Genomic DNA, 27,842 nt, shown 5'->3' on the forward strand with positions numbered 1-27,842 from the left:
CAAAGATTTTAATTCTTTCACTACATACTTCTTGCTTAACACAAAGACAGACGTGAAGCCATGAAGAACATAAAAAAACTAATTGCGCAATAAGTTGCCTGGTACACAAAACAAAAATATACCGCAGTTACAACAAAATACATAAACAAATAATAATATAAGTTAAGTAAAAACGCAGAAGAGAAAGAATTATATTTCGATAAATTCGATGTGTGATACGGTGTTGTATTCCACTTCACGTTAATTAGCATTCTAATTTATGTTGAGAAACTTAGCCCAGCTATAACACGCCATTTTGGTTATAAGCGATCAGCTGGCGCGGTGATCATGTGTGAGTATCCATGGTCTTCTTCTGGAAGAGGAAGTACCCAATTCTTGAATCATCTTGTTACCAACTGCAAATTCATCCGTAACCAATTATAATAGACGCAGGCACCTGTTATTGAAGAACTTATCTTTACAGCTTATTAAAATTGTAATGAACTATGAACGCAGAATAAGTCTTAACCGAGAAGTTTATAAGCAGCATACAAAAGGAGAGGTCAAAAATCCAAATCCGTGAAATAAAGGTATGTTTATTCAAGGAAAGTACAGTTTTGCATCTGATTTTGTAGCTTAAACTATTATCTGCGCTAATTAATTAGCATAATTGATATCACCCACTCGATCTATTAAGAATGAACCCTGGAACGTGATGATCTGATCATTAGATCAAAAGTTATTCAGGGTAGTCCGTTTTTTTTGGAGCACTGTACTTACTTTTATTAGCAGATATTTTCAAGCTATCTTGCGAGAAGTGAATCCAAACTATTTTATAATAAATTTCCATTTTTTTGACCTTTAAGATGCATTTGATCTTTGCTTGTTTTTTTAATGAAGGCTAAAAAGTATCTTACAAAAGCATAGTTTTTTTAAAGGAGAAATATCGAATATTGTTTCTTTTAAGGCCAAAAGTCAAGATAAAGGATACCGCGTAACTTAAAGTTTGCAGCTCAATTTGCATAGTTTGAAGAATGTCATTATCTGCCGTTCCCCTACGATACGCGATATTCAAATTTGTCTTGTTTTACCGTATATTTTATTTATAATAAGAAACTTTGTTGAGAATTCGGAGATAAACGAGAAGATGTTTTTTAAGAGGTTTTTATTTTCTAAGCCGGGTAAGCTACTTCTAAAGCAGAAAAAGTCGAAAAAAATCTTTCTAAAAATACAAAACTAAAATTTTTGTCCTAATAAAATATTTCGTATTTTATTTAAAAGTTTTATGTTGTATGTTTCATAAATTTTAATTTATTTTATAGATCAGATTAAAATAAGTAAAATGAAGTTTTGCACAATTTTACTTATATATTTTTCTGTGTAGATTAGGACATCTCAGCACCACACATTTTTAAAAATATACATCAAAGTTTAAATGGATACGCTTAACAAAATGAAGACTTTGTACGTTTGTCTGTTAGTGTCCTGAAATTCGAATAGTGAGTGCAAGTAGCTACTTCAGCTCCCAATCGTTAAAACTGTTGGAAAATTTTGATTAGATCTTTCGGGATAGACATTTAAAAAACGAAATTTTCCTTTTCTGATTGCTTTAAAACCAGTGACCCATCAATTGGTAATCCATAAATGATTTATCAGTTACTGATAATAACTAATAGAGAAACATTTTCTATTTGGACGCGAATTTGTATCGTTAGATGGGAATGGTGCAAATGAAAATTGATAATTTTTTTTAATATTCTACTTTGTTACCGAATTGAATAGCCGACCTAATTTTTGAGTTTACGACTATCAGTGTACAACTCCGTAGCCTTGTAATTGTGTACCCAATCCATAAGACACGGAAACTCCCAGGTCAGGAGTTGGATGAAATTTACCTTAGTGGAGGACCGGCATTTTCGTTAAATGGCAATTGATTCATTTATTTCACTCAGTGATTCAGTTCAGAATCTGGTTTAGACATCTCCATAGTAGTGTGCAAAGGTCGAAAACCATCAGGATTCTGGTCGCCATGCCGTTTCAAGAATCGTAGCTAGTAGCCAATATTTAAGCGTTTTTAAAATGATTTTTGAGGCTCAAGTTCCCTAATATTTATGTTCAAAATAAATAAATAACAAAAAAAGACGATACTTTAGATCATAACTTCTAACAAGAATATTCTTAAAATCCACCTATCTGATTAAGTCGGATATGACGTCATAGTTTTTTTTTCTTTTTGTTCCGTTTTCCGATATCTGATAAACGATGCATCTTAGACAAGAAAAGCGGGAACCCTACAAATTATAATGTTGGTTTATAAAAACTACTACTGATTATAAAAAATACTACTTCTCATTATTTTGTGGGAAATCGTATATCACATGCACATTAAATAATTATAATGAAAACAAACACTAACGAAAATTTTTTTTAAATTTGAAAGCAATGTGTCCGAATTGCATCATCACTCTTAAATACTTTTCATATCTTTTGTATCTTTGTATGTTGTAAAAACCTTTGTTTTTAACTCCAAATTGAGTATAGGAATAGAAATCTTATAAAATGAGCTAAATTCCTCAAAATATATCTTAATATTTAGCCTAACTTCACTGAGGGTGGCATTGATGATAGTAATTAGTGTCTCTCTAATTTTCATCTGAGAAATTGGAGGCAATGTAAAAAAAAATTGTAAAATATGTAATAAATGTATTCTATAAAATATCGATAATGCTTGAAATGTGAACAATAATTAAAAAACAGAAATATTTTTCATATTTTTAGCAGAAACAATTGCTTTGTAAATACTGTCCTTACAGGAAAAGCATGTAGAGTAGACAATAATTACCAAAGGGCCTATAATTACTTTATTTCTTAAAAAAACTTTTAATGGTTTTTGCCACAAGAGCAGTTTTTGTAAAAATAAGAATACTAAATTTTAAAACTTAAGAGCTAATTGATGAATGTGATTAATGTTTTTGAGAAAAAACTTATAGAAATCTACTACCAACTGTTTAGATAGTTATGAATACACAATGCTTTGTGTTTCAATTTTAGTTGACACAAATATTTGCAATATAATATATTTGCAATATAAAGCAAATATTTGTTTCCAATTTTAATTACATAAATATTTATTCATTTCTTAAATTATTATTTGATTGTAAAATATTCGAATATAAAGCATTGAGTGAGCATTAAACTTGGCAATTTTCTGTTCTTATTTGAATCTTATTAAGAAATGAATAATTTTGAATATTTACACTTTTGCTTTAAGTTGTAATTTTAACAACATTAATTTTGTAATTTTGATAATTTTTGTTAGTTTTTATTTAAAAAGTTTAAGAAAAAATAAGAATTTGATTAATTTAAAAAGTTACGCAATGTAGAAATTTATAGTTTTACTTTTAACAACTTATTTACAATTAATTTTAGCTAGTTTGCTTTCAAATAAATGATAAAAAGATTAAAAATAAAACTTCTACCTGAGTATAAAGTTAACTATAATTTTACTGGGTTGTTTGGATAAGTTTTGCGTATTGCTAGGTATACAAAAAGGTTGTATCATTTAAAAAATGACACAAAACGCAATTTCCATCTATTTCTAAACCATAAATAATTTAGATGAAACAAGCAATATCTATCATATTTTTTTAATTTGTTAGAGAAAATGGTGTAATGAAAAATATGTCTTGAAATTAAAAAGAAAAAAATTGTGTTTTTCCAGTTCATTGTAATTACTGTTCCTTTTTGTAACTGCTGTCCCGTACACAAAAATATACGAAATAAAACAAAAAATAGAAAATAAAATTGAAAGGTAAATGCAGAACATAATCTATAAACCAAGTAGCAAATTCTAATAAAGTTACAGATTACAGAATCTTTGAAGAATGATTTAAATACCTTTGTTCTAAGTTTGCCAGATTACAAAATATGAAAAAAGCGCAAATAGAGGTTAGAAGTGTAAATAGATGGAAATTTTATGGCGCGTTGTTACTGCGGTACTGAAGCGCGTTTGATTCTTTAGCTACCTTGAATTGGCCCCAAAAAGGATGTGTGCAAGGAAATAAATATTATACTGGGCAATTTGAAGTTTATAATTAATAAGGTTAATATTTATTATACAATTTTAATAATCAGAAAAAATTAACATTCATTAAAAAAAAGAAAGAAAGAAAATAACCATGATTTGCCCAGTATGCACAGATTTTTATCAACGAATTTGCCCGAATTCAATTTGCACATGGTTAAAATAGAAATTTAGTTAACAGATTATTAATAGGTTTATTGTTTTGAAAAATTTTTTAATAATAATAACATACAATTAACTCAATGATTTTATATAGAACTTAATTACAATAGTTGGGTATTCATTGTTTTCATGAAATTTTGAATGAGTTTGTCTATTTGCTTTTTCGGACAAATAAACATTACTCCATACTCTTTCAATCATATTAATTTTATTGAAAATGATATTTAAATAAATAATTTTAGAAACATTAGAAATCAGGAAATTATTTTATTTATATTCTAGTTAATTTCATTTCTTTTATTGTATAAGTCAACAATGCAGATATTTTCTTCTTTTTCAATACCTATATCCAAAAAAATAAAATAAATATTATCATTAGGATTACGAAGCAAGATAAATTTTTTTTGGTAAATATTAGTAAACAAAATTTTATTATCTTGAAAATAAAGATAGTTAAATCATCAATAAATCTAAAAGCAAACTTAATATTAAGAGTATAATTTTTTCTTAATAATTGTGAAAATAAATTAACTAAGAGAGATGAGAAATTAGATCTTTGTGGTATTCCATCAATTTGAATAAAAATATGTTTTCCATTCTAAAGATAATTATTAAAAAGAAAAATATTAATTAGAGCTTCCCAGTATTCAAAATCGCAATTAAGGATATTTTTAAAACCATAGTAGTAACTCAAGTTAGAAAGGGGAAAGCTATTGAAGAGATCCTTGAAATCGAAAGTCTCAATAGAATTAGTTTTATTTTGTTTAATAAATTCTGAAATCGGTTGATTATTCTCGATAATCCAAGAAAAACCTTGTTTAATAATGTTGTTAATAATTTTATTTAAGTAGTTACTGAAAATGGTGCCAAGTTTAGTTAAGTAAGTAACTACATGTGATTGTTTTAAATTTAATAGGAAATTTAATAGTATTTTAAAACTTTATTAAATGATATATGGATAATGGGTCAAAATTTCGTGCCTTTCGTGTTTTCTATAGTATTTAAATTACCAGTAATAATATGTTTATGCTGTTTTTATTACTATTATTTTATTATTTTTCTTAATTTTCTTCGCTTTTTCTTTCTTTTCTTTTTATCCTTTTCGTCTTTATTTTTGTGTATATATATATACACACACAGAGAGAAGAAACTAAATAAAGAGATCAGAAGTATTGAAAAAAAAAGCCTTAGTATTTGTTTTGTTAAAAAGACTTTTTCGAATTTTCAACTGAAACTCAATCTAAACGAGTGGATTATATGATGTCATTTATGTAAGTGGTCAGGCTTTAGAGAAAACAGAAAGCTAAATTTAGTCTGAAACTTGTCGAAAATATTTTTTCTTTCTTTTGTACATAAAAATATTAAATATTTCTTTTCTCATGCTTTCTAGGGATAAATGTGGGGTTTTTCCAGAAGAACTAAACTGCGGATGCATTTCGAATTGCTATGAAATTCTTTTAATTGAAAAAAAAATATCATAACGCTGTTTTAAAATAGAATAAGAAGTTTAATAAGCATTTTGAAAATATTGCACATTTGTGTAGAAGTTCATAACTGTTGTTCTACACTAATTTTTATTTAAACTACTTCAGTTGTAAAAACTTAAATAATTTCGATATTGGGTTAAATATATTTAAAACTATTACACAGTAGATTCTAATAAAATTTTGCATGAATATATATGTATACACCGAAGAGCCATTACATTATGACCACCCTCCATCTATAACAATGGGCTCGCCCAGGTTTTCATGGTTTCTCGCCCAGGAACAATGTTTTCATGGGGCACATTAGGACCCATAATCCTAATAGAACAATCCCTGACGTCTGTAAGCTACTTGAAAATAGTTGCAGACCAGATTCACCCATTCATGGCAACAGTTTTTCCTACCGGGGATGGTGTTTACCAACAGGATAATGCACCATGTCATAAGGGTCGAATCGTCATGGATTGGTTCGAGGAACATTCCAGTGAGTTTCAAGTCATGTCTTGGCCCCCAAATTCACCTGACCTTAATCCAATAGAGCATTTGCGGTCCTACTTGGAAAACCAAATTCGTGCTGCCACGCTACCCCCTCGCAAAGTGAGGGAATTGCATGACCAGTTGGTGAGCGCTTGGTACCAGATACCTCAAACTACCTATCAGCACCTTGTGGAATCAATGCCACGGCGGGTGCTAGCAGTTTTAAGGGCTAAAGGTGGTCCTACATGTTATTAGCAGGGTGGTCATAATTTAATGGCTCTTCGGTGTATAATACAAAGAAAATAACCATTCACCAGGTGTAATAGACTTACAAGATCAAGTGTAACACTCATCGAAGTTAAAAAGTAGGAAATATGGGTTTCAAAATATGGAAAAGGAAAGAGGTTTGTATGGAGAAAAGGAGGTTGATAAAAGTATAGCTCCCTTTTGCAGATTAAAATATGTTGCAACGCAATTTCATACTTTCATTTGATGAATTCTTACGACGATGCTCCTAACCACTAAGCGACGCTGTTTTCTAGCCTTAGAGAATTTTAAGAGATGAATTGCCTTTTCAGTACGTCTTAGACATACTAACCATAAGGTTTACGTCTGATCACCTGGGTGAATCCATCTGTCAAATAATGTCACTTTCCATATAAACATCGTTCAGATCACTACTATGTCACTACATGCATTGTCTCCAATTTCATTAAAATAAGAGTCAGCTTTACCCCTGAGAAGTCAACATAGCACTCCCACGCTTTATTCTTACACCTCATGTCCAGTCAAAATGCTTCGTAAAAACATGAATTAGCGTGCTGTCAGACGAAGCAAAATTAGTCCAGACCTTCAAACTTGTCCTGTCATAACGGTTAACTTCTTGGTTGTTTTAGGGTAGATGACCTGTTCCTATTTCAAATTGCTTATACTTCCATTTAGCGAGAAAAAGGGATCTACTTTGTGTCTTCTAATATCCGAGAAATTAACCCTTATTACAGTAGAGTAGAGTTTATAGCCTCCTTCATGCTGAATGGTTGAAAACTCTTCCTTGATTCTGAGAAAGGCACTTTACTTGGTTTGAGGTACAGGAATATAGTCTTGGGGTCACGTGTTTGTTACTCAATTTTGCATTTTTTCTTGTTTACATTATAATGAGGGACACCGTGTAGCCATGTGATCAACAATTTCTGGAAAGGGAAAGAATTTTTCCGGTGGACTGGCCAACCAGAGGCTTCCTAGATCTCACTTCAATAAAGCAAATTTAAGAGGGTCTGAGGAGAAACATCTAAACGCCGAGGTAAAAAAAGGTGGTAATAATTGTTTTTTCTAAACAGACACATTTTCAGTTAAAAAAATACGATTTTAAGGCTTTTATATCTGTTACGAGTACAGTGCGCAAAATAAAGAAAAATATCACTATAAATAAGTTTTGTTCTACTGATTGGATCTTCACCACCTAAATGCTGATCTCAATGGTTTTAAGGGACGACCTCAGATGCCTTAATTTATCAAGTGCTAACTAATAATTAAGTTGAAATAAACAAAATCAGAAGCATGCTAAATATGAGTAATGTAACGGAAACAGACGCAAGACCGTACTTTCTCTGAATCTGCTTCTCTGTATGCTTCAATCTATAACATATAGTCCAAATAGTTCAGTCAGAGAAGCAGTCGAAAGTTAGAGCTTCTTGCTGTTAATTTCAGTTTTTGTGCATTTTTCTATATCTTGGGAAGTTTTTTGGCCAATCAAAAATATTTTGTACAATTATATAAAATTGGTTTATTTATAGATAATTCCATATAAAAAATAAACGTTAAAAAATTAGAATAATTTTATTGAATAATGGTTGAACAATTTTTTGAATTTGACTGTATAAATTTTACACATTATTAAAAATAATAATAAATAATGCATTTTTGAGTTTATTTATTGATAAACGAATTTAATATTTGTGTGCAAAATTAAGTTTGAAAATTTCTTGACATACAACGAAATACGAAAAAGAGGAAATTAGCTTTAAGCGGTGCTAACTTTCGACCACTTTCTCGACAAAACTATTCGGACCGTATGTTCCAGATTGCGACTGTCCCTCTTATTCTAATGGTAACAAAAAATTCTAATTTGCTTAAGAAATGCATGGTCATTAAATTTTTTTTTTCGGTTTCCTCAATTTAGCTAAAATTAATTAGAGTATTTGAGTCTTTGAGTATTTGTCCCTTTGAATCTTTAAGGTAGCGCTTAATTTGTGAAAATCTGATTATCAGAACAAAAATTTTTCATGGTGATATTTTTTTATTTTGCACACTGCACTGTCACATTACCTAATTCAAAGCCGCATAGCTGTAGATTTCTATAACATTAAACAAAACTGAAAACATTCCGAATGATGATGTCTGATCATAGTCTGTAAAGAGCAATCGTCGTAACTCAAATTAAAAATCTTCTTTTTACAAGGGAACACTTTAAGTTCGTTTCTGAAAGAGAGAGTTGATGAATCAGTTAATTTATGAATCAGGTACTGATGAATCAGTTAATTTATGAATCAGGTAACGATGAATCAGTTAATTTATGAATCAGGTAATGATGAATCAGTTAATTTATGAATCAGGTAATGATGAATCAGTTAATTTATGAATCAAGTAATGATGAATCAGTTAATTTATGAATCAGGTAATGCAAAATCAGTTAATTTATCCCCGGCAATAAATTTGAATAGCTAACTTCTTTTGAATTATCGATATTTGATAAATAGTTAAATAATGAGTTTCTTCCTATGACGAATGGTGACTATGTTTTACAAAATTTTAATTCGAATTCAGGAGGTCACGGTCACTTTCTACTCTTTTCTTGACTTCTTATTTAAATTAAAATGTACGTTTTTGAAGTTAATATTTTTAGACGAATTCATGCTTGATATGTGAATACGAAGAGCCTTATATGCAAAAATTAAAAAAAGATCTTCCGGGAAGAAAGAAACGAGATATAATTTCAATTTCTCCAATTAATAACTCTCTTTAAACCTAAACTCAAATTCTGAATTATCAACTACTGTAAAAACAGAATAATCTACTGTTTATATAAAAAAACTAAATATTTTATCCTAAATTAATTCAGTTAACTTTTTATTACTTTATTTAATTATTATTACTCTATTTAATTATTTAACTTTTACTTAAACTACACTTTCTAACAATGAAACAATGAATTCAAGTTAATTATATCGTCAATAGCTTTTTCTATAATTTGGAAAAAAAATAAAGGAAATTATTCTTATGTTATATAAAGTAGAAAAAACTGTAGCAAAACAATCTACTAATAAAAGTCAAAGGTTATGAATAAGATAGGTACTTATTACTTATTAATTTAATAATATCAAGCAATGTTCTTTCTTTCCTTTTTTACAATATGAAAATAATTTCTTTTTTAATAAATGTAATAAAAAAGTATAATCGAATCATAAAGCAAGCAAAATTTTCAAATGATTCAATATTCTATGCAATGTTTAACAATTATCCTTTCGAAGGACAACTAGACATTCGTAATTGTTTTAATGAGACGTAATTCCGTTCGATAATTATAATAAAAGCTACATTCAAAGTTAAATCAATAATAATTTCTCGTCATCGAGTTCAATAACGCAAATTTGGAATGCGAAATTACCTATTTGGAATGTAACAATGAAAGGAAATCAAGTATTCTTGACTGAATTGATCCCACTTATGGAATTGTTATTAGATTCATAAAGTCATCAATAAATACGTGTTGGGTGTATTTATTACTAACAATATCTGTTTAGGAAAATATTCTTGATGCAGATGTAAAAATGAAATTGGATATTCCGTAGTTACTGTAGTCTGTAGTAACTTAATACAATAAAGTGCCGCTTGACTTTAGTGTAGAGGGTGTTTATAAAGTCCCGAACCCATTTTGAAGTGTAATAACTCATAAAATAATAAAGATAAATTAAAATTAATAACATAAATGGTTAGATCGATTCAAAACGTTTCATGACCTTTGTCAGTGAACTTCTACGTGTGCCCCTTCGTCGCACGGAGAATATCAAGTCAATAGTCAATTTCACGCCAGGCAAGCATGTCGACATCCACAGAGGCTATTGCGGTTGTAATTCTGGCTTTTAGGTCATCAATGTTCGACACGATCCTCCTGTAAACATTGTCCTTTATAAATCTCCAACGAAAAAAGTCCAGCGGCGTTATATCAGGTGATATAGGGCAATGTTTACAGGAGGATCGTGTCGAACATTGATGACCTAAAAGCCAGAATTACAACCGCAATAGCCTCTGTGGATGCCGACATGCTTGCCTGGCGTGAAATTGACTATTGACTTGATATTCTCCGTGCGACGAAGGGGGCACACGTGGAAGTTCACTGACAAGGGTCATGAAACGTTTTGAATCGATCTAACCATTTATGTTATTAATTTTAATCTATCTTTATTATTTTATGAGTTATTAAACATCAAAACGGGTCCGGGACTTTATAAACACCCTGCATATTTCAAAATTTCTTGTCAAAAAATGAAAAATAAATATTTGCATATTAGGAGGAGCAGAAGAACGGTGAAAAAATTCTGTCGATATTTAATGAATAACTATTAAGGAAACATGGGATTAAAAATACTAACACCAGATTGATTATCGGAGAAAAAAAAGTTATAAACACCTTCAAATTTCACCCGAGAATCAAACTGATTTTGATGTTATAGATCCACCTTTTTTTATATAGTGCGTATAATAATTTGCTGTGTTATTTTGGCTAAAGAAATTGATAATTGGTTAAATGGATATCAGTGGAATTGGTGATGGATCATGATCATTTGAAGTATTTAAGAGATAAGACGCTAGATGGGCATTGGTGCTTCAGCATTGGAATCACCCTGTTGAGTTGCATAAAGATGCAGATGCATAATCACGGATTTAATTTCGCGATAGTTTATGCCATTTATTAGGTTTTTATTTCTGTTAAAATTTCATTGCAAACTTTTTGAATTCCAGAGGAACTGAAAAGAGGATGTGAAAAGAGCTTGCTTCATATTTTTAAAAGAGAACATTTTGCCATGCAAAGGAAGCAAATTTTTCTCTTGGTAGCACGTCAGTACTTTTAAGAAAGAAAAGCTGACAAAAGGAAGAAAAATAATGAATCATGCAGCGCTGCATAATGAACGTCTCGTGTAATTTTTAAATTTTTATTTTGATATTAATTTTTTTTTTGAACAAAATGGGAAACAGGTGAAAATTGTAGTGTTTGAAAGTTAATAACTAATCCCAGGGGAAAAACAATATAATTTTAGTCAGATAAATCCAATATGATATTGCTGTGCTAGAAAACACTAAACTCCTGAATCCTAGCTACTAATATTAAAGCAGATATTATATAAAATTGTCAACTTTTAAAATTAGCACGTATTAAAGCCTGGGATCACTTTTTTTCGGAAAAGGCACTCCACATTATTAATAAATAAAAATTAATTTGACGAAAAAAAAAACAATAAATTAAAATATTCCATAAAGTATTATTTTTCATCAATTGATTTTTTTGCCAGAAAATGCAAGAAGATTATAGTGAAAGTAAATTTGGTTCGTGAATGATAAACTGAAAAAAAACTTTTTCACAGTATCTTCTTCATGATTGTTTACATTGCCATATTGGTTTTGGACGGTTACTAAAATGAATCGTTTCAGAAATATTTATGATTTAGTAGTTTTTTTTATTAAACTTTATAAATTTTAATAATAGCTACATAAAATATTAAACAAGTATCGCGGAGTGTATTTTTTTTTCAGTTAAACATCAGCTAAAAAAGTAATAAAGTACTTCAAACATAATGTGTTAGAAAAGATTATTAGTTATAAAAACATTCAGTGTACTAAATAATCTTAACTTTTTAATCAAAACATTTAAGTAATAGTTTTATAATTTAATGATCATGTATCTAATAAAGTCAGTAAATATTATGAATTTTGTTTATTATGACAATGAATATTTCGCATTCATTATGACATTGAGTATAGTAGTTGACTTCTGTTGTAAAACGCGTTGTCTAATTATAAATAATATATATTATTGTTCGTTCAGAATAAGCTTGTAAAACAAAGTTTACTTATTCAGATATGACAGAATTTTTCTGAGGCAATGATAAAGATAAAAAAATAATTATATATGAGCAAATTTGCTTACTATTGGCTTATTTAAAACTAATAACTTAGCATCAGAGCCAATGCAAAATCATATTACAGTGAAAGCTAGATAATATTAGTTTGTACAGAATCTAACGTTACATAATGCAGAGAAAACAGCGACTTTTTGATTCCTAATGTTCGAAAGTTGTGCAAAATAACGGATCACATAACGTTAGATATTCTGATGTTATCTACTATAATGTACTACTTTAGAATCGTTACTCCAAAATAGTACAAAAAATATATGCATCATATCTTTACTTTTTTAAAAAAAGAACTATATGCGAAAATATTTTTAGCCTTTTTTTTTGCAAATGGCATTTTAGGTACCTTGTTCGTTTCATTTTTTACCCTTTAATGTACTTTGAGTGATGCTGAACTTTTCCTTATTATAGTTTTCTATGCTTTTCTTCTACATTTAAAACGAATATTCTCAAAACCTATTATAAATAACTGCATGAAATTTCGAGGATATATATTTTAGTTCTTTAACTAACTTGCCTTCAAAAAATTGTAAGAAATTTTTAGATTTTATTTTTGAGTTCTTTGAAAAATAATTAAAAAAAAGGAATTTAGAAATTTTATAAATATTTTCAGTAAAAATCTGTAAGAAATTAAAAATTTACATTTTTATTCAAAATAATTTCAAAAAATGAAGAGTCAGAATCTTTTTAAACACATCAAAAATTATAGACACTAGTAGTATTTTTAAATTAAAAAAAAATCCACTAACTTACAGCTTTTTTAAAAAATCGGGCAAATTAATCTAATTTGAGTACTTAACAGTTTTGGTTTTGTTGAAATTCTTAGCATATATTCTTTATATAAGACTATTAGATGTGTGTTCCTTTATTTAAATGTTTATGATATTTTTTTACCAAGATTTCGGGGGTCAAGACTGAAGATCTCTTAAAAATTTTGAAAACACGCCTAATGACATGCGGCATCACTTTTTGTGAAGTGTGTGAATCATGACACTGTCGCGAATTTTGTGTTCAACAACACTGGTTAGCATAAATTAAGGTAAAGTTACAAAATTAACGAAAACGCTTTCAAAAATGAGCCAAACACATTAACATTTTTTAATAAGAGTTGCTAAGAATAATCGCAATATGTTGTTTAGTGAGACTGCAATGAAATGACTTCCTTTGCAATGAGCATAAAATTGTATGTTTGATCGCAAGCTCGCAAATTTTGCAGTGTTTCTAAAAATTAGAAATGTGAGGTAGCTAATTTGTAACAATGACTTTCTGGCATCATTTGTCTGAAAAACGTGCGAAGAAGATTTTTTGGAAGGCTAGAGGCAGGGCAGTCAGATAGAAGTGGCCAGTCCTTCTGTGGATTCATAGACTTTGGTAACAATTACTAACTACAGGTTGGGAACCTCGAAGCTTCAGCCAAGGACAACCAAATGCCACGACGAGCACCGATATTTATCGTTACGTGAAGAAATAGAACCGCAACTTTGAGTCAGCTCAGATCCGCTCTTAGTGCAGTCACCGAAAGATTGCGTCAACGTCAACTGTGCGCTGAAAACTACACGAACGTGGTTTATTCACTAGGCTGCCAGCCAATTGCGTGCCACTCTCCTCACGTCATAGAAGAGAAGGTTTGGGTGGAGCGCAGTAAAATATATGCATACTAAATGGCTGACCAATGAAGGGCTATTTTTTCACAAATGAGTCCAGGTTTAGCATCCAAAGCGATAGTAAGCATTCTTTGATTCTGAGCGAACCTGGAGCCCGATATCATTTATCAAACATTCAAGAAAGAGATGCATACCAAGGTAGTAGCGTCTATGTGTGGGGTGATATCTCCTTGGGTGGCAGTACAAACCTGTGTGTTTTTTCACGTGGAACCGTGAATGCTAACGCGTTAAGAGACAACATCCTTGCGGTTTACGAGGGACCTTATACTGAAGCAATTAGTGATGATTTCGCTCTACAGAATGATAATGCAACGCAGCACAGGTTGTCATTGTGGATCATTATCTGCAGCAGTAAGCAATTCAGAGCTTGAGTGACCAGCTGAATCACCGGACTTGAATCTTATTGAGCATGTTTGGAATGATTTAGGAAGATGCGTAGTTGCTCTGAATTCTCCTCTTTAGACCTTTTCCCCCACTTGTAACTGCTTTGCAAGAACAGTAGCTCGTACTTCTAATGGAAATGATGGACCGCATCAAGCTTAGCTGTGTGTGCTGTAAGAGGTGATCATACTTCTTCTACTGCAAACTGACACATCTGATTTATTCATCTCATACTTCTCTGATTAATACTTTTTATATTGTGTGCCAGTTCTATTAAATTCTAAGTGTAAATTTTTTAGTTATGGTCATTTTGCGATTTATTTTTCTTAATTTCTGCCAATCTGTGTACTTCCACACAAAAAAATTAAGCCATTAATACTTTCAGTGAACCTTACCATCGAAGGTCAAAGGTAATTCAAAATATTCGAAATAATGCTAGTTTCTCAAAATTTGACCGTCAAACTCTATTTGTGCCAACCGAGAACCACAAAAGTATATATTTCTGTGAATGCATACTAATAACTAGTACTTAAAAAGTCAAGATATGGGTAGCGTATTTTTGATGTGACCTCAAAATTGACCTTAAAGTATCATTAAACTGAAAATTTGCACAAAATTTAAAGGTCATTAACTGCCTTTAGAGAATTAGAAAAAGAAGCCTGAACTAAATGTGCGACTAAATCAATTCAGAAATTTATGGTAACCTATTCAACTTTTATATTAATTAGCTCTAAACAGAAAGACCCATACCTGAATAATTGAATACAGAAAGAGTTATGGGAAAGCTGTAAATTGTGTTGAAAAATGCGATTTAAATTCCATTATAAATATCTGAAGTTAACACCAATTTCTAAGGTGAGCTATCTAAAATTTATTTATTTAAGACAAAAAAGGCAAAACACACTCATTTTATAGGCAAGAGATATGTTTTCTATGCAACTTTATACACTAAATCGAATGAAATTTCACCCAAGTCGATGTATCCAATAGTTAAGAAATTATGAAAGTTTTATATGTAAGATGAGCGAATTCTTAGTATTACTCATTTATACGTCTGATATTTCTATCCAGACAAGTGAGGTATTGATCACAATGTATTTTTAAGCAATCGATAGAAAAACTTCAATCCATTAACTGTTTAAAAGTTATGAACATTTTAAGGAGGTAAGTGCAAAAAATTACTTGATTATATTACTAAATTACTTGATTATAAAATTACTTGATTAAAAAATTACTTTATTTAAAAATCACTTGATTATAAAAGTGCATAAATACATATACGCGAATCTCTTATAATTTTATTGTGAATTGAATATTGAATATCTTATAATTGTTAGTGAATTGAATTTTTCTTAACAATTGCGTAAAAATACATAAAGATAGATACATCAATTTTCTGGATAGTAATTTCAGTCGTATAAGTATAGGCAGAATTTGCTCCATTTTCATACATAACCTAAATGACTTCTTAAATATTAGATATATCGACTTCAGTGCGATTATATCCGATTTAGTGAGGAAAAAATACAACGGATTCATTACATCACTTGCCCAGGTAACCTCATTCAGTTAATTATAGATAAAGACTAAAGCTCACCCCAGAGTATCAACTTCAGATATTCATATTAAGCTGAAATAATATTTTTTTAGAAGCAATTGACAGTTTTTTCATAACTCTTTATGCATTCAATTACGCTGGTAGGGGTCTCAAAATTTACTGTCGGCACAAGTTGATTTTGACGATCGTAGCCTAAGAAAATAGCCTTATTTTGAAAAGTTTTAAATGACCTTTCACCTTCGAAGCAAAGAACCACTGAAAGAAGAACTATAGTAATGTCTTAATAGTTAGAGTGGAATCAGCGAACACAAAATAAAGGTCAATGCCATGGTTCACTCATCAATAATTTATCGAATAAACTTTGGTTCATTCCTTTATAATTTATCAAATATACTTTAGTTCAGTCATTTATAATTTATCAAATATACTTTGGTTCATTCCTTTATAATTTATCAAATATACTTTGGTTCACTCCTTTATAATTCGTCAAAAAGTATCGCTGCCTGTCAATAGATTTTTCTCAAAACTCTTGAGGATCTTCAATTTTGACGCCCCCCCCCCAAAAAAAAAAAATCTTGAAATGATTTTTTCTCGAAAAGATAAAAAAGGAAAATAAAGAAAATAATACGTTTCTGAGAGTTTTACATTACTGCGATAATTTCAAGATAATTAAATGTCAATGCCCGACTCTTAAAATTGACAGCATTCTAATGTTAAATATTTAACAATCAAAGTACTTAAAAATTATGAAAAAATTTACTTTGATTATTTACTTACTTTTAAAAGTGTGAGATGTATTTCTTCTTGAATTAGTGTAATTTTTAACTTATTTACGTAATGAAAAATAATGTAACCAACACCTAAGACGTAAATTACGCTCGAGTAATTAAGTAAATAAACAACTCACGTACTTTCCTAATGGCTCTTAACGTTTGCTCCTTAACTCGAATTTTTCTTAATTTATGAAACTAACTTTTAAACCCAGTGTTAAAATCGCTTTTCAAAAATGTGAATGGGGGAATCTTCAAAGCATGAAAAACTCATAAGCGTAAAACAAGGCGTTTATTTATGAAAGTTTTTATTTATGAAAATAAAGTAACTGTTAATTTGTTTCGATATTAATTATTTGCAAAATTTCCTGCACATTCTTGTGTAAATATTTGAATTGAAATGTGTGAGAAATGCATTAGGATAAAAAATATATAATTGGATAAAGTATTTAAACATTAAAATGAAGAGTTTAACTTACGGAAGATAGAGTCCTGAAAATTGGACAATGGGTAAAATGAACAATTTTACCCAAAATGAGGAATTTTTGAGCGATTTCTAGAGTGGGTGGTTGCTAAAATGAGCAATTTTCGCCCCTACTCTAAAAATCGTTCAAAAAAATTTCCAATTGGATTGTTTAGGAGAGACGTGTGAAAAATGGAATCTTTTTATTGTTTATAGAACTTGAGCCACAAAAAGGAAATGATAGAAAAGAAATCGCAAGCGTGACGTTTCTGCTTTTTTTTATAAATATTTTAAAGTCTGTAAATTTTGTATTCATTATGTCAGATAAAATCAATGATTATGGTAGCATGGGTGGACTACTCCTCCAAATTAGCATTTCTAAAATTATCTGATACAACGTGTTTATTTTGTTTATGCTTATGTTTTAAATGCTTAAAAAGGTGTATATATGAAACAAAATAATTTAAAATCAACAGGTTTCGGAATAAAAAAAAGTTATGCACTTATTACATAATAAAAGTATACTCATTTATAAATAAACATGCTATCGATATCTAACGAAATTATACTAATGAACATGGGACTAAAAGCTTTAATACCTGTTTGATTTCATGAAGAAATAGAGACTAATTGAAAGGCGACTAGTTAGAAACGTTTTAGAACTTACTCAGGCAATCAAATTCGTTTTAATATTTCCCTTCCCACATTCCTCAGCAGTGATTCAATAGATTTTGATAAATGCTTTGTTGTCAATCAGCGACTCCTAGTTGTTTAAAAATACTTTTTTGGAATTTTTGGGATCATAAAGATTCAAAACTACTTGCTAAGCACTTTGACTTTCATGATTCTTATTATTAAGCATATCTGAATCTCAAAAAACAACTTGAATGCTAATTTCGTATCTGGTAGTGATATGATTAAAAATCAAATAAAAATAATGACTCATGACAGATTAATGACGCTTCAAGATTGGTTGTGATCAGCACAAAATTAATATAAGTTATAAAGTTTCAGATAACATGTAGAATTTTATCCTATTACTATTTTAAATAAAATTCGTAGTTAATTTTTCGAATACCTTAACTGAACAATTCCTTTTAATGCATGCGTAAAAACCTAAAAAAAGTTTATACATTATCACTCATATATACATAACATAAATATCCGTAACTTGCTTCGATAAATATATTTACTGAAAGTATAAATGTATTAACCTCTTAACTTGTGCTCTCGAGTTAATTCGAGCGAGCTAAACAGGCCAAACTGTGCACATTCGAGATAATTTGAGCGGCGTTGTATTTTATGCTGTTATAATTTCTCACACTCGAATATAATCGAGAATTGAAAATAACATTGTGAAAGCTGAGGGAAAGAAATCTATTTATTGATATTTAGAATTTACATAGGATAGTAAGCTATAACACTTATTTATTCAAGAATAAAATATAACCTTTTTCTATGGAACAAAAGCGCAGTATATCAAAATTGTTCACCAAAAGAAAACTTGAACCAGAAGCAGCAACAAATGGAAACCTTTGAGGAGATGGATTTTTTTACATAAAAAAAAAAAAGATTTTTTGAACCGGTTTTTTTCATAAAATCTGTGCGTTAAGGGGTTAAAGTTAGCAATGTAAGAAATATTCATGGAAATAATTATAAAACTATGGGGTATTTCTCTTTCCGACAGTGCAAAGGAAAAAAAATTATTTTGCAAAAATTTTGCTTTCTTTTTTTAAAAGAGTAATTACAAAACAGTGTTCATATTAAAATTATGCGCAATTATTTGATTTTTTATTCATTAGCAATTCCTAAAACAGTTATATAAACAGAAGCTAAATAAAGCTTATTTAGGAATCTTTGCTAAAAGAATTAGAAATGAGCAACGAGAATTCGGAAATTTGATATTAGTATATATATAAGTTTTATTGATAAATTAGTAATTTACAAGTATAGCACGTGTAAGAAGTCCATTAAATTTATTACGAAATTGGGTATGAAAAAATATGCTTTTTTTGAAGTTTTTTTATAACATTATAAGCTATTACTGTATCAAATACGAAAGCCAAAATATGGTATTAAAAAAATCAACTAAAATACATTTAATGTCATTTTTTACAGAAGTTAGGTGAATAGACGATGTTCTTGTAGGATTTTTAGGGCATAAAATTACATTGAGTAAAATGTTTGATAGTACATAATGAACTATACATAATATACTGATTTCGGATATAATCCTCATAATTTCTTTAAAAATCACAATTTTTAGTTATTATAGAAATGGGATATTTTTAAACATTTAGTGCAAACGTCTCTAGGTAGCTGGAGTATTTCTGTTATTTATAATTCGAAATTTCCTTAAAAAATTAGGCAGAACTGCTACTCTTGCGTATGCCGTTATGTGAAAATACATTTCGTTGGTAGGTAGCAAATTAAAAGCACTGTGTTTTATCGTAAAAAGTAAATTTTAAATTTTTCTAATAAAAAGCATTTTTATTTTTTTCATTGTTTTTAATGACAGGAGGACTTAAGGTTTAAATAACCTTGCTTATATCATGTTTCAGTAATATTTTTTGTTTAGCGGATAATTAATTGAAACAGGGTTAGAGAGGATATATATTTTTGGGGCTACAGTGAATGTCATTTTCATGCTTTCTGAAAAAGTATTAAGTTTTATTTACTGAAGCATCATATATTAGGACATTATTTTAATGAATTATGTTAATTTATATTCTTTTACATTTCCCCTCTTTTTTATACAAAAAGTTCGATCAATTCAGTGGAAAACTCACACCTTAACACAGTTTAAGTTTTTTTATTCAAAGATGTTGATTACTTATAGAACTTTACATTTCTATAGGTGTAGTAAAATGCGTAACTTATGCCCTTGTCTATCAGTTAAGAAATGAATATCTCAAACTACTACATAAGAAAAATCAGCTTATATTTAGCTAAAAAAATAATGTTTTTCTATTGAATAATTATTAAATTACCGTAAATCGGGGCGAGTCTACCCATTTTTTTCAGTTTGTCAACTTTCAAGTGGTCAAACTTTAGTAAATATTAAAGAAAAAGGGCTTTTAATAGGTGTTTCGGAATCGCTATTTATCCCTCTTTAAAGCTGTGAAATCGATTTCAGAAAATATTAACAGTGACGCTGTTACTGTATATTTTTATAGAACTGCTGACAAATCTCTCGTATGGGGCGAGTCTACCCATTCTACTAAAATGAATGTTAACATTGTAAATAATCAAATTTTACTATTAAATTGTTATTTTAGTTACTATATAGGATATTTATGAAGTAAAATTCATAACTTTATTATATATTCCATTTTTTTATTCATAAAGTAACACAAATTGAGTATTTGATCGATTATCACATTTTGATCACAGTTGTTTTTATAATCATTAACATTATAAAATAACATTTTTTTCTAAATATTGTTGATAAAAATAAATCAAAATTAATATAAAAAGTTACAAATAATTAATTAATAAATAATAATAATTAAAGATTATTAACAAAACCATGTCATTTTTTTGTAACATTTAAATCCATTTGTTTTGCGAATATAATTTCGAACCATCTGTAATAATAAATAATAATTTATTTAACTTGCATTAAATAAAAAAAGTTAATTTTGTAATATAAAAATTGAAAAAATAGGTAAAATAAACATATTTTATATTTACATTTATATTTAACCTATAAATTTTCTTATTAATGATAAATTTATCAATGCAGAATTAAAATAATATACTCAAATTAATTTAAAATGACTTAATTTTAATATAAACAAAGTTCTAAATTATATTATTATGCTTTATTAAAACTAAATACGAATGGGTAGACTCGGCCCGCGAATTCTGGCTTTTTGTTTATAACAGCAAAACTTACATTCTTTTTGTTTTTTTTTCATATAAAATTAATGTAATCTTAGTCTTAGATAAGTTTATCACTTAACCAAAGTGAAAATAGTAATAATAATAATATACTTACGGAGCACCAACTAAAAGTTTGCTGATTTTCAATACAAATCTCTCAAAAGACGTTTGAACAGATCGGTTAAAAAGACACCAAATAAATAAAAACGGATCAAACTACTACAGCGCCATCTTCCTTAGAGTCTGAACTAAGTCCTCCGTCGGTAAAAAATTTTTTATTTGCAATTTAAAATAGTGAAAATTAAATAAAACTAAAATGGGTAGACTCGCCCCTGGATGGGTAGACTCGCCCCGGTTTACGGTAATTTCATTTTTGTTTAAACTCTTTTTTGCAGAGAAGCAAAATAGATTAATAATTAATGTGATGAGACTAGTGCAGACAAAGCAGCTATTTAAAAAAAAAAAAGATTATTCGAAAATTATTCATTCAAATTACCTTGTGCAGCATTCAAATTAAATAAAAAAAGTTCAGAACTTAATAAAAATAATAGACATGTTCAAAATGACGATAAATATATTTATTTAAGAATTTATAAGAATTCATTAGAAATTATACCCCCTAGCCTATCTTCCTTTTGTTCTAGTATTATTTTCGATAAAATGTTGAAATTTTAAAATTTATAAATGGATATTTGATAAACACGACTCGGTTTTCCCATTTGTAAAAAATACGTGGAAACTTATTAATTCATTACCATTAATTAAAGTATGCTTTATTTTTTTCATCTTGATAATAATTTATATTTTCTTATTAAATCTTTTATACATAAGGAAAATAAACAATAACTGTCTAAAACCATTTCTTATTGTAGGTGGGTTCATCTGAAATATTTTATGACAGGATTCTAAATTTTCTATGGAAATCCGAAACAACTTTTACTGTCACCAGTTTAAAATCAATGAAATCCATAACGGCATTCAGCAGTAAATTATTTAATTATTTCTTATTCAACGATAATTACCAGCATTTATAATTTATTTTCGTATTATCTGCCATTATAAACTTTTGATTTTGATATTATTTAAAATTAAAATCTTGAAAACTAAAAGTAGCGTTTATTCATTATATTTTGAACTAAATGTATAATACTTTTTTTCCAAATATTTCGTAATAAAGTGATTTAGTTACTGTTTTATAATTCTTAAACAATAAATAACATATACTTTCTTTCGTAATAAATTATGTTTAGATTTAAAATAAATTTTTAATCCGTACTGTGTTTATGAAGTTATGCAATTAAAACAATGAATACAAAATAAATAATAAAAATTCTAAAGCAACATTGACGATTACATTTTTGCACTATTGCTGAAAAAACATTTTGGTAATAAAAAACAATTAACGTTAATCTAAAGAAGTAAATTAATTAAGAAAGCAATGTTGCTTATAAGTTAAATTCGTAACCGAGAAAATCAGTAGCTAAATCTGTTGTACTACTGAAGGTAGCTAAATCTGTGTAACCGAATATGTAGATGGATTAAAAAATTTAGGATTCGTAATTTGAATTGTTTTTAATTTTGATATAACATTTTATAGCCCAAATCAGAAATGTAAGGAAATTGTGGGAATAGTTGATCGCAACAAACAAGAGGTGGAGCCTCCGATTAATGACTAAATTTTTAGTAATTTTCTTGTTTAAAAAATCATGTACTTACCATTTAGTAGGGAGTCATTTTTCCGATATTTTTCCACACACTCTTCAGTAGAAGTATAGATTGTAGGATCATCCCCAGGCAGTTCAACAAATTCCATGGTTCGTTTTTTAGCCCTACAGATTTATGTTCCTGCGAATTATATGTAGTGTTTCTCAATCGAGTTGAAATAACTCAGAAGTACATTAAACCACAAATGACTAAGCCAAGTTTACTAGCGTATAAACAAGACACTCTTCAAGATTTTAGGGTCTTCTTTTTTTAATGCTTATAATAATAATTAGAAAATTCGTGAATTTTCGTCTCATTATAAAGGCAAGCTTATTAAAAAGTACCTTCTCCAACCTGTGTATTCTAATGACAAAATTATTTATTAAAATGTTCATTCGGCATAATTATATTCATTTGAAATGCATGAATATAGATAGCAAAATTATCACATTAAATATATTTCTAATGATTTTGAATGAAATATTAGTTTATAAGTTCTAATAAAATAGCATTTTAATATATAGTATTTGAAAGTTTTTATAAATCTTTAAGCACATATTATCATATTTCTTTGATAAATAATTCACTTGGAACGTATTATTACATTAAGAATTGTGATTTTTTCCAAAGTTCCTCCAAAGTTCCATAGTTTATTTCCCTAAAACTGAAAAGATTCTCTTTGGTCTCTTCATAAATATTTTTACGTGTTCACATCAGTTAATTGCTTCATTTAATAGCATGTTCAATATTATCGTGAAAGTCAGTTTTGAAATTTCCATACACAATCCACTTAACTACGTAGAACACCAGGATTTATATAAAAATTCAAATTTATCTGAATAGAAATATTCATTTTAAAATAAGATGAAAACTTAAAATTAAATTTTAGAATGTAAAAGAAACAAGACAAACTGATGTACTTAAAAAAAAATATTGTTAAAACAATTCTGAAATCTTAGTTTTTCACAGGACAGCAATAGGAGACGCTCTTTGAGATGCACGTGATGCAACTAAAGAAGCGCAAGAGGAAGATGGATCAGAAACTGAGCAAAGAAAATGTCGTTGTGAAGCAGTCTGCCATCCGACGAAGGAATCCTCATTGCTGATTGGCTCCCGCCTTCAAGAATGTATGGAGAGTGGGCATGCGTCAACTATGATCCCTCTCTTGAGTTTCTGTCAATGAAAGACCGTGAATAAAGTTCTCACTTACAATGAAACTTTTAAAACAAAGAGGTCTTTGCTTAGACTTTGTTTGAAATCTGATTTATTAGAATTTTTCAGTTTGAAAAGAATAAAAAGTTCAAAAACTTAGAAACTTTAGACAAGGAGTAAAAAAAAAAGTTTAAAAAGTAGAGTTTCTCACGACATGTTTGCTTTTATTCTTTTCCTTTGTTCGTTTTGTGTTTTTGACGTTTCCTTTCAGAAAGCTTAAATTTATTTAGTTTTCTTTAGATAGCAATTAATTTTTATTCTAAATAAACTATATATGTTTCCATTTTAATCTAGAAAAATACCTTTTTTCATTAGAAGAGAGTAAATAAAAACTTCAATTTATTATACTTTAACAGTATAATGATTTTACTGAACTTAATATCCGTAATAAAATAAGTATGATTAACATTATATTAAGAAATACAATTTAAGGAGTAATTCTGCTGTAAAATTTTCAAAATGTCAATTTTTCTTTCATTCTGACATAATTTGCCAATATGATAAATATTAAGATATTGAAAGTTATAGTTTAAGTTGGAATATAAATAAAACATAAAATACAGCTATTGTTTTCATCCACGCGTTGATTCATTTTGACATAATTCGTCAATATGATAAATATCGAGACATTGAAAGTTGTAGTATAAGTTGGAATAGAAATAAAACATAAAATACAGCTATTGTTTTCATCCACGCGTTGATTCATTTTGACATAATCCGCCAATATGATTAATATTAAGATATTGAAAATTATAGTTTAAGTTGGAATAGAAATAAAAACATAAAATATAGTTATTGTTTTCACACACGCGTTGATTCATTTTGACATAATTCGCCAATATGATAAATATTAAGATATTGAAAGTTATAGTTTAAACTGGAATAGAAATAAAACATAAAATATAGCTATTGTTTTCATCCACGAGTTGATGAAAAAATTTAAACCCATTTTCCTCAAAACAGACACAGTAACTTTTCCTATTTCTCCCTTATACTAAACATTTATTATCATGTATATTATGAAGTTTCTGTGAACTACGATATTTTGTTTACTTCAAAGAGAGTTTTAAAACAAGTAAATAATAATAATTAAATATTTTTTGATGTCCTAACTAATATCGGGATTTTTTCAATATTTGAAATAATAATTAAGCTGTAAATTTTTCAGAAACTTGCTTTCATTATTTGATTAATAAATATTTACAGGGTCCTATAAGATTTGAATGATGACCAGAACGGTCATAAAAGAAATTACGAGGATGAAAACCTACTTTTGAAGAAGGGATTGTAAATCAGGATGAGAGGGTGAAAATTTCTATAAAACTATGTTTACTTGATTGCAAAGTCTACAATGACGTAAAAACGTTTTCCTGACTAGCTCGAAAATGCCAAGTTTGTTTCCGATCCCGCCGAAGCAACGGCAAACCATGTTATGACATCTTCTGATGTGGTTACGGGTGATATATGAACTATAAATTAAGAAAAATTCACACGAATTGACATCTGGAGAAAGCAGAAGTATTGCGAGGTAATCCGCGTGACCATGCGTTTTTCATGATTTTTACTCACTCAGCGTGGTTTTAAACCCCATGTTCTATGGACAGTTTTCCTCCTCTTGGTACCTTTCCTGATCCCTCTGAATTTGCCGGTAGAACTTTCACACATGCTGCATAAACGCATTAAAAAATATCTTACCTGTAACGGAAATTGCATTTAATATGCATGGATGGTGTGAAGTCTTTATGTTGATTGGCTGTGTAAATAATACGTACAAACACGATTTAATTTATGATAAGATTATAATTAGAACAGAAAATAATTAGACAACATTTAAATATTCGAAATAATTTCATTAAAATAGTAGGAATATTAGTCCTGGGATAATCATTAAGAGTATAAATTTTCGCTAAGGTGTGTTTGATTGTTTTGTTTTTGTCATGCTGATTCCAAAACGTAATAGCTATTATAATTTAATGATTTTTGATGTTTAAATTGATATACGCATTTCCAAACTAGAAAAAAATAGCTATACTTGGCATCTAATAAAAGTGAAACGTTTTGTATGATCAGATAAACAAGAAGAATCAGAAAAACAATATCTGCAAAGATGTATTTTTTAAAAAAAATATTTAGGACAAGTTGCATGGTTGAAAATTTTACTGTGTTCTTTAATCCCCTTGAACTGTGTGAAATTTCAGCTTTCACCAAATATTATAGTACTATTTTTCTTAAGGATAAATATAATTTATATAATTACATTTAATTTAATTTCTTCTTCCAGTGAAAAAAATTATTTCTAAAATTTTTTGACAGGCAGGTACTTTATTTACGTGGCACAAGCCCTGCACAATGGGCTATTGGTGACTGTCAGGAAAACATCCCTGAGGGTGATCCGAAGACATGACATTAAAATTTGTGAGGGTACTTCCTCAATTTAGACATAAATCTGAAGAGGGCAGAGTTTTTCTTCAAATTCCCGTACCCATGGGTACTGCTTAGCATCACCAGATTTTCAGAGCACGTATATCGCATGTTCTCGGTGAGTCTTAGCGAAGTTGAAGATTGAATCTCGGACCGGAGTTCTTTTCTCTAACCACTTTGCTACCACCGCCTCTTTTTTAATACTTTGAAGTTCTGAGAAGCATATAACTCCAAACTGTTCCATTAAAATGAAAAAAACATTTTTAGTATTCATTTTAGTTTTAATGATGATTTAGTATTATTTTTTTAGCAATCTGTATAAATTTATTTATTTCATTTCTAAGTGTTTAACAAATTAAAGAAAAAAATATTTCAGATTCTTACTATCAAATAAATAAACTTTATCTTTTAAATATAGCAAGCGAAGTTTTATTTATCCGTTCTCTTGGAATTAACTTATCAATTTGTTGAAACTTACGATATTTTACCAGCTGTTTCTGTAACAATTTTCGTTTCTCTCGCTTAAATTAACAATCATAAGATATTAGTTAAGTTTCAGTTTTATTTTTTGAGAGCAAAGGTTTCAGTCATGCATTGCAGTTTTTAAACATTTCAGGAAACATATGGTTCAGAAATAAAATCTGAAGTTGTAATGATACAAAATCCATAATGATAATAATAAAACTTTTTTAATGTATTTATTATGGCATAGTTACTATAATACAAAGAAATGGTTTAGAAAATTTACGTAAATTGCAATAATGAGGAATATCAATATTTTTCAACATTTCGAAATTTTTATTAGAATTTCTTTTAATGTTGTTGCGAATAATCGTTTCGTAATCGAAAATCAGTTGCAATAAAAAGAAATCAAAAAAAAGTCGCAAAAATTTAAATTTACTTCAAAATTTTTTTTTTTTAAATCTTTTACAACATTAATATCAATTCTAAGAACGGAAACGCACATAATTTAAAAACAAAACATACCTTTTGTTTTTTTTCTGAAATTGTTTTTAAATCATATTAAAAATATCAATGAACTTCAAAATTCAATGAACCAAAGCATCACAGAATTTTGGCTTGTTATTTACATAACAAGAAAAATGAAGATAATGATCACAACTTTTTTTGCACGTGAATAATGTCCTGTTACTTTAAAGTACGCATTTCAGTTTTGAAAATCAGGAAGATATTTTAATTGATTGTTGCTCTGAATGAGTTTGTTACAAAAAATAAGCAAAATAGTAAGCAACCATTGTACCGTTTTCGCAACAGTTTGTTGAGAAAAATAAGCTATAAGCAATTTATTGTAGCGATTACTGATTGTTTTAAATTCTGATTGCGTTGTCGTAATGTGCTTGGATAACGATGGTAATTTGTAGCACGCGGGTAACGATTTAAAAAAAG

The 27,842-nt window shown here is 28.7% G+C and overlaps 1 protein-coding gene across 2 annotated transcripts in view; it reads right to left on the bottom strand.

Moving 5' to 3' along the window:
* Positions 1-27,842, bottom strand: part of LOC107444653 (corticotropin-releasing hormone receptor 1) — a 134,452-nt gene that overhangs the window by 90,646 nt on the left and 15,964 nt on the right. Inside the window, exon 2 of one of the 2 annotated variants that reach the window (XM_071177410.2) lies at positions 22,815-22,943. In XM_071177410.2, coding sequence (XP_071033511.2) covers positions 22,815-22,911 — 97 coding nt within the window. In that variant the 5' untranslated portion in view covers positions 22,912-22,943. Of the gene's footprint in view, positions 1-22,814; positions 23,869-27,842 lie in introns of those variants that run through there. The other variant, XM_016058864.4, reaches the window with a different exon arrangement.

This window comes from Parasteatoda tepidariorum, chromosome 2 (assembly GCF_982258835.1).
Source record: "Parasteatoda tepidariorum strain Cologne lab strain chromosome 2, Ptep-v5.0, whole genome shotgun sequence".
Classification (NCBI taxonomy): domain Eukaryota; kingdom Metazoa; phylum Arthropoda; class Arachnida; order Araneae; family Theridiidae; genus Parasteatoda; species Parasteatoda tepidariorum.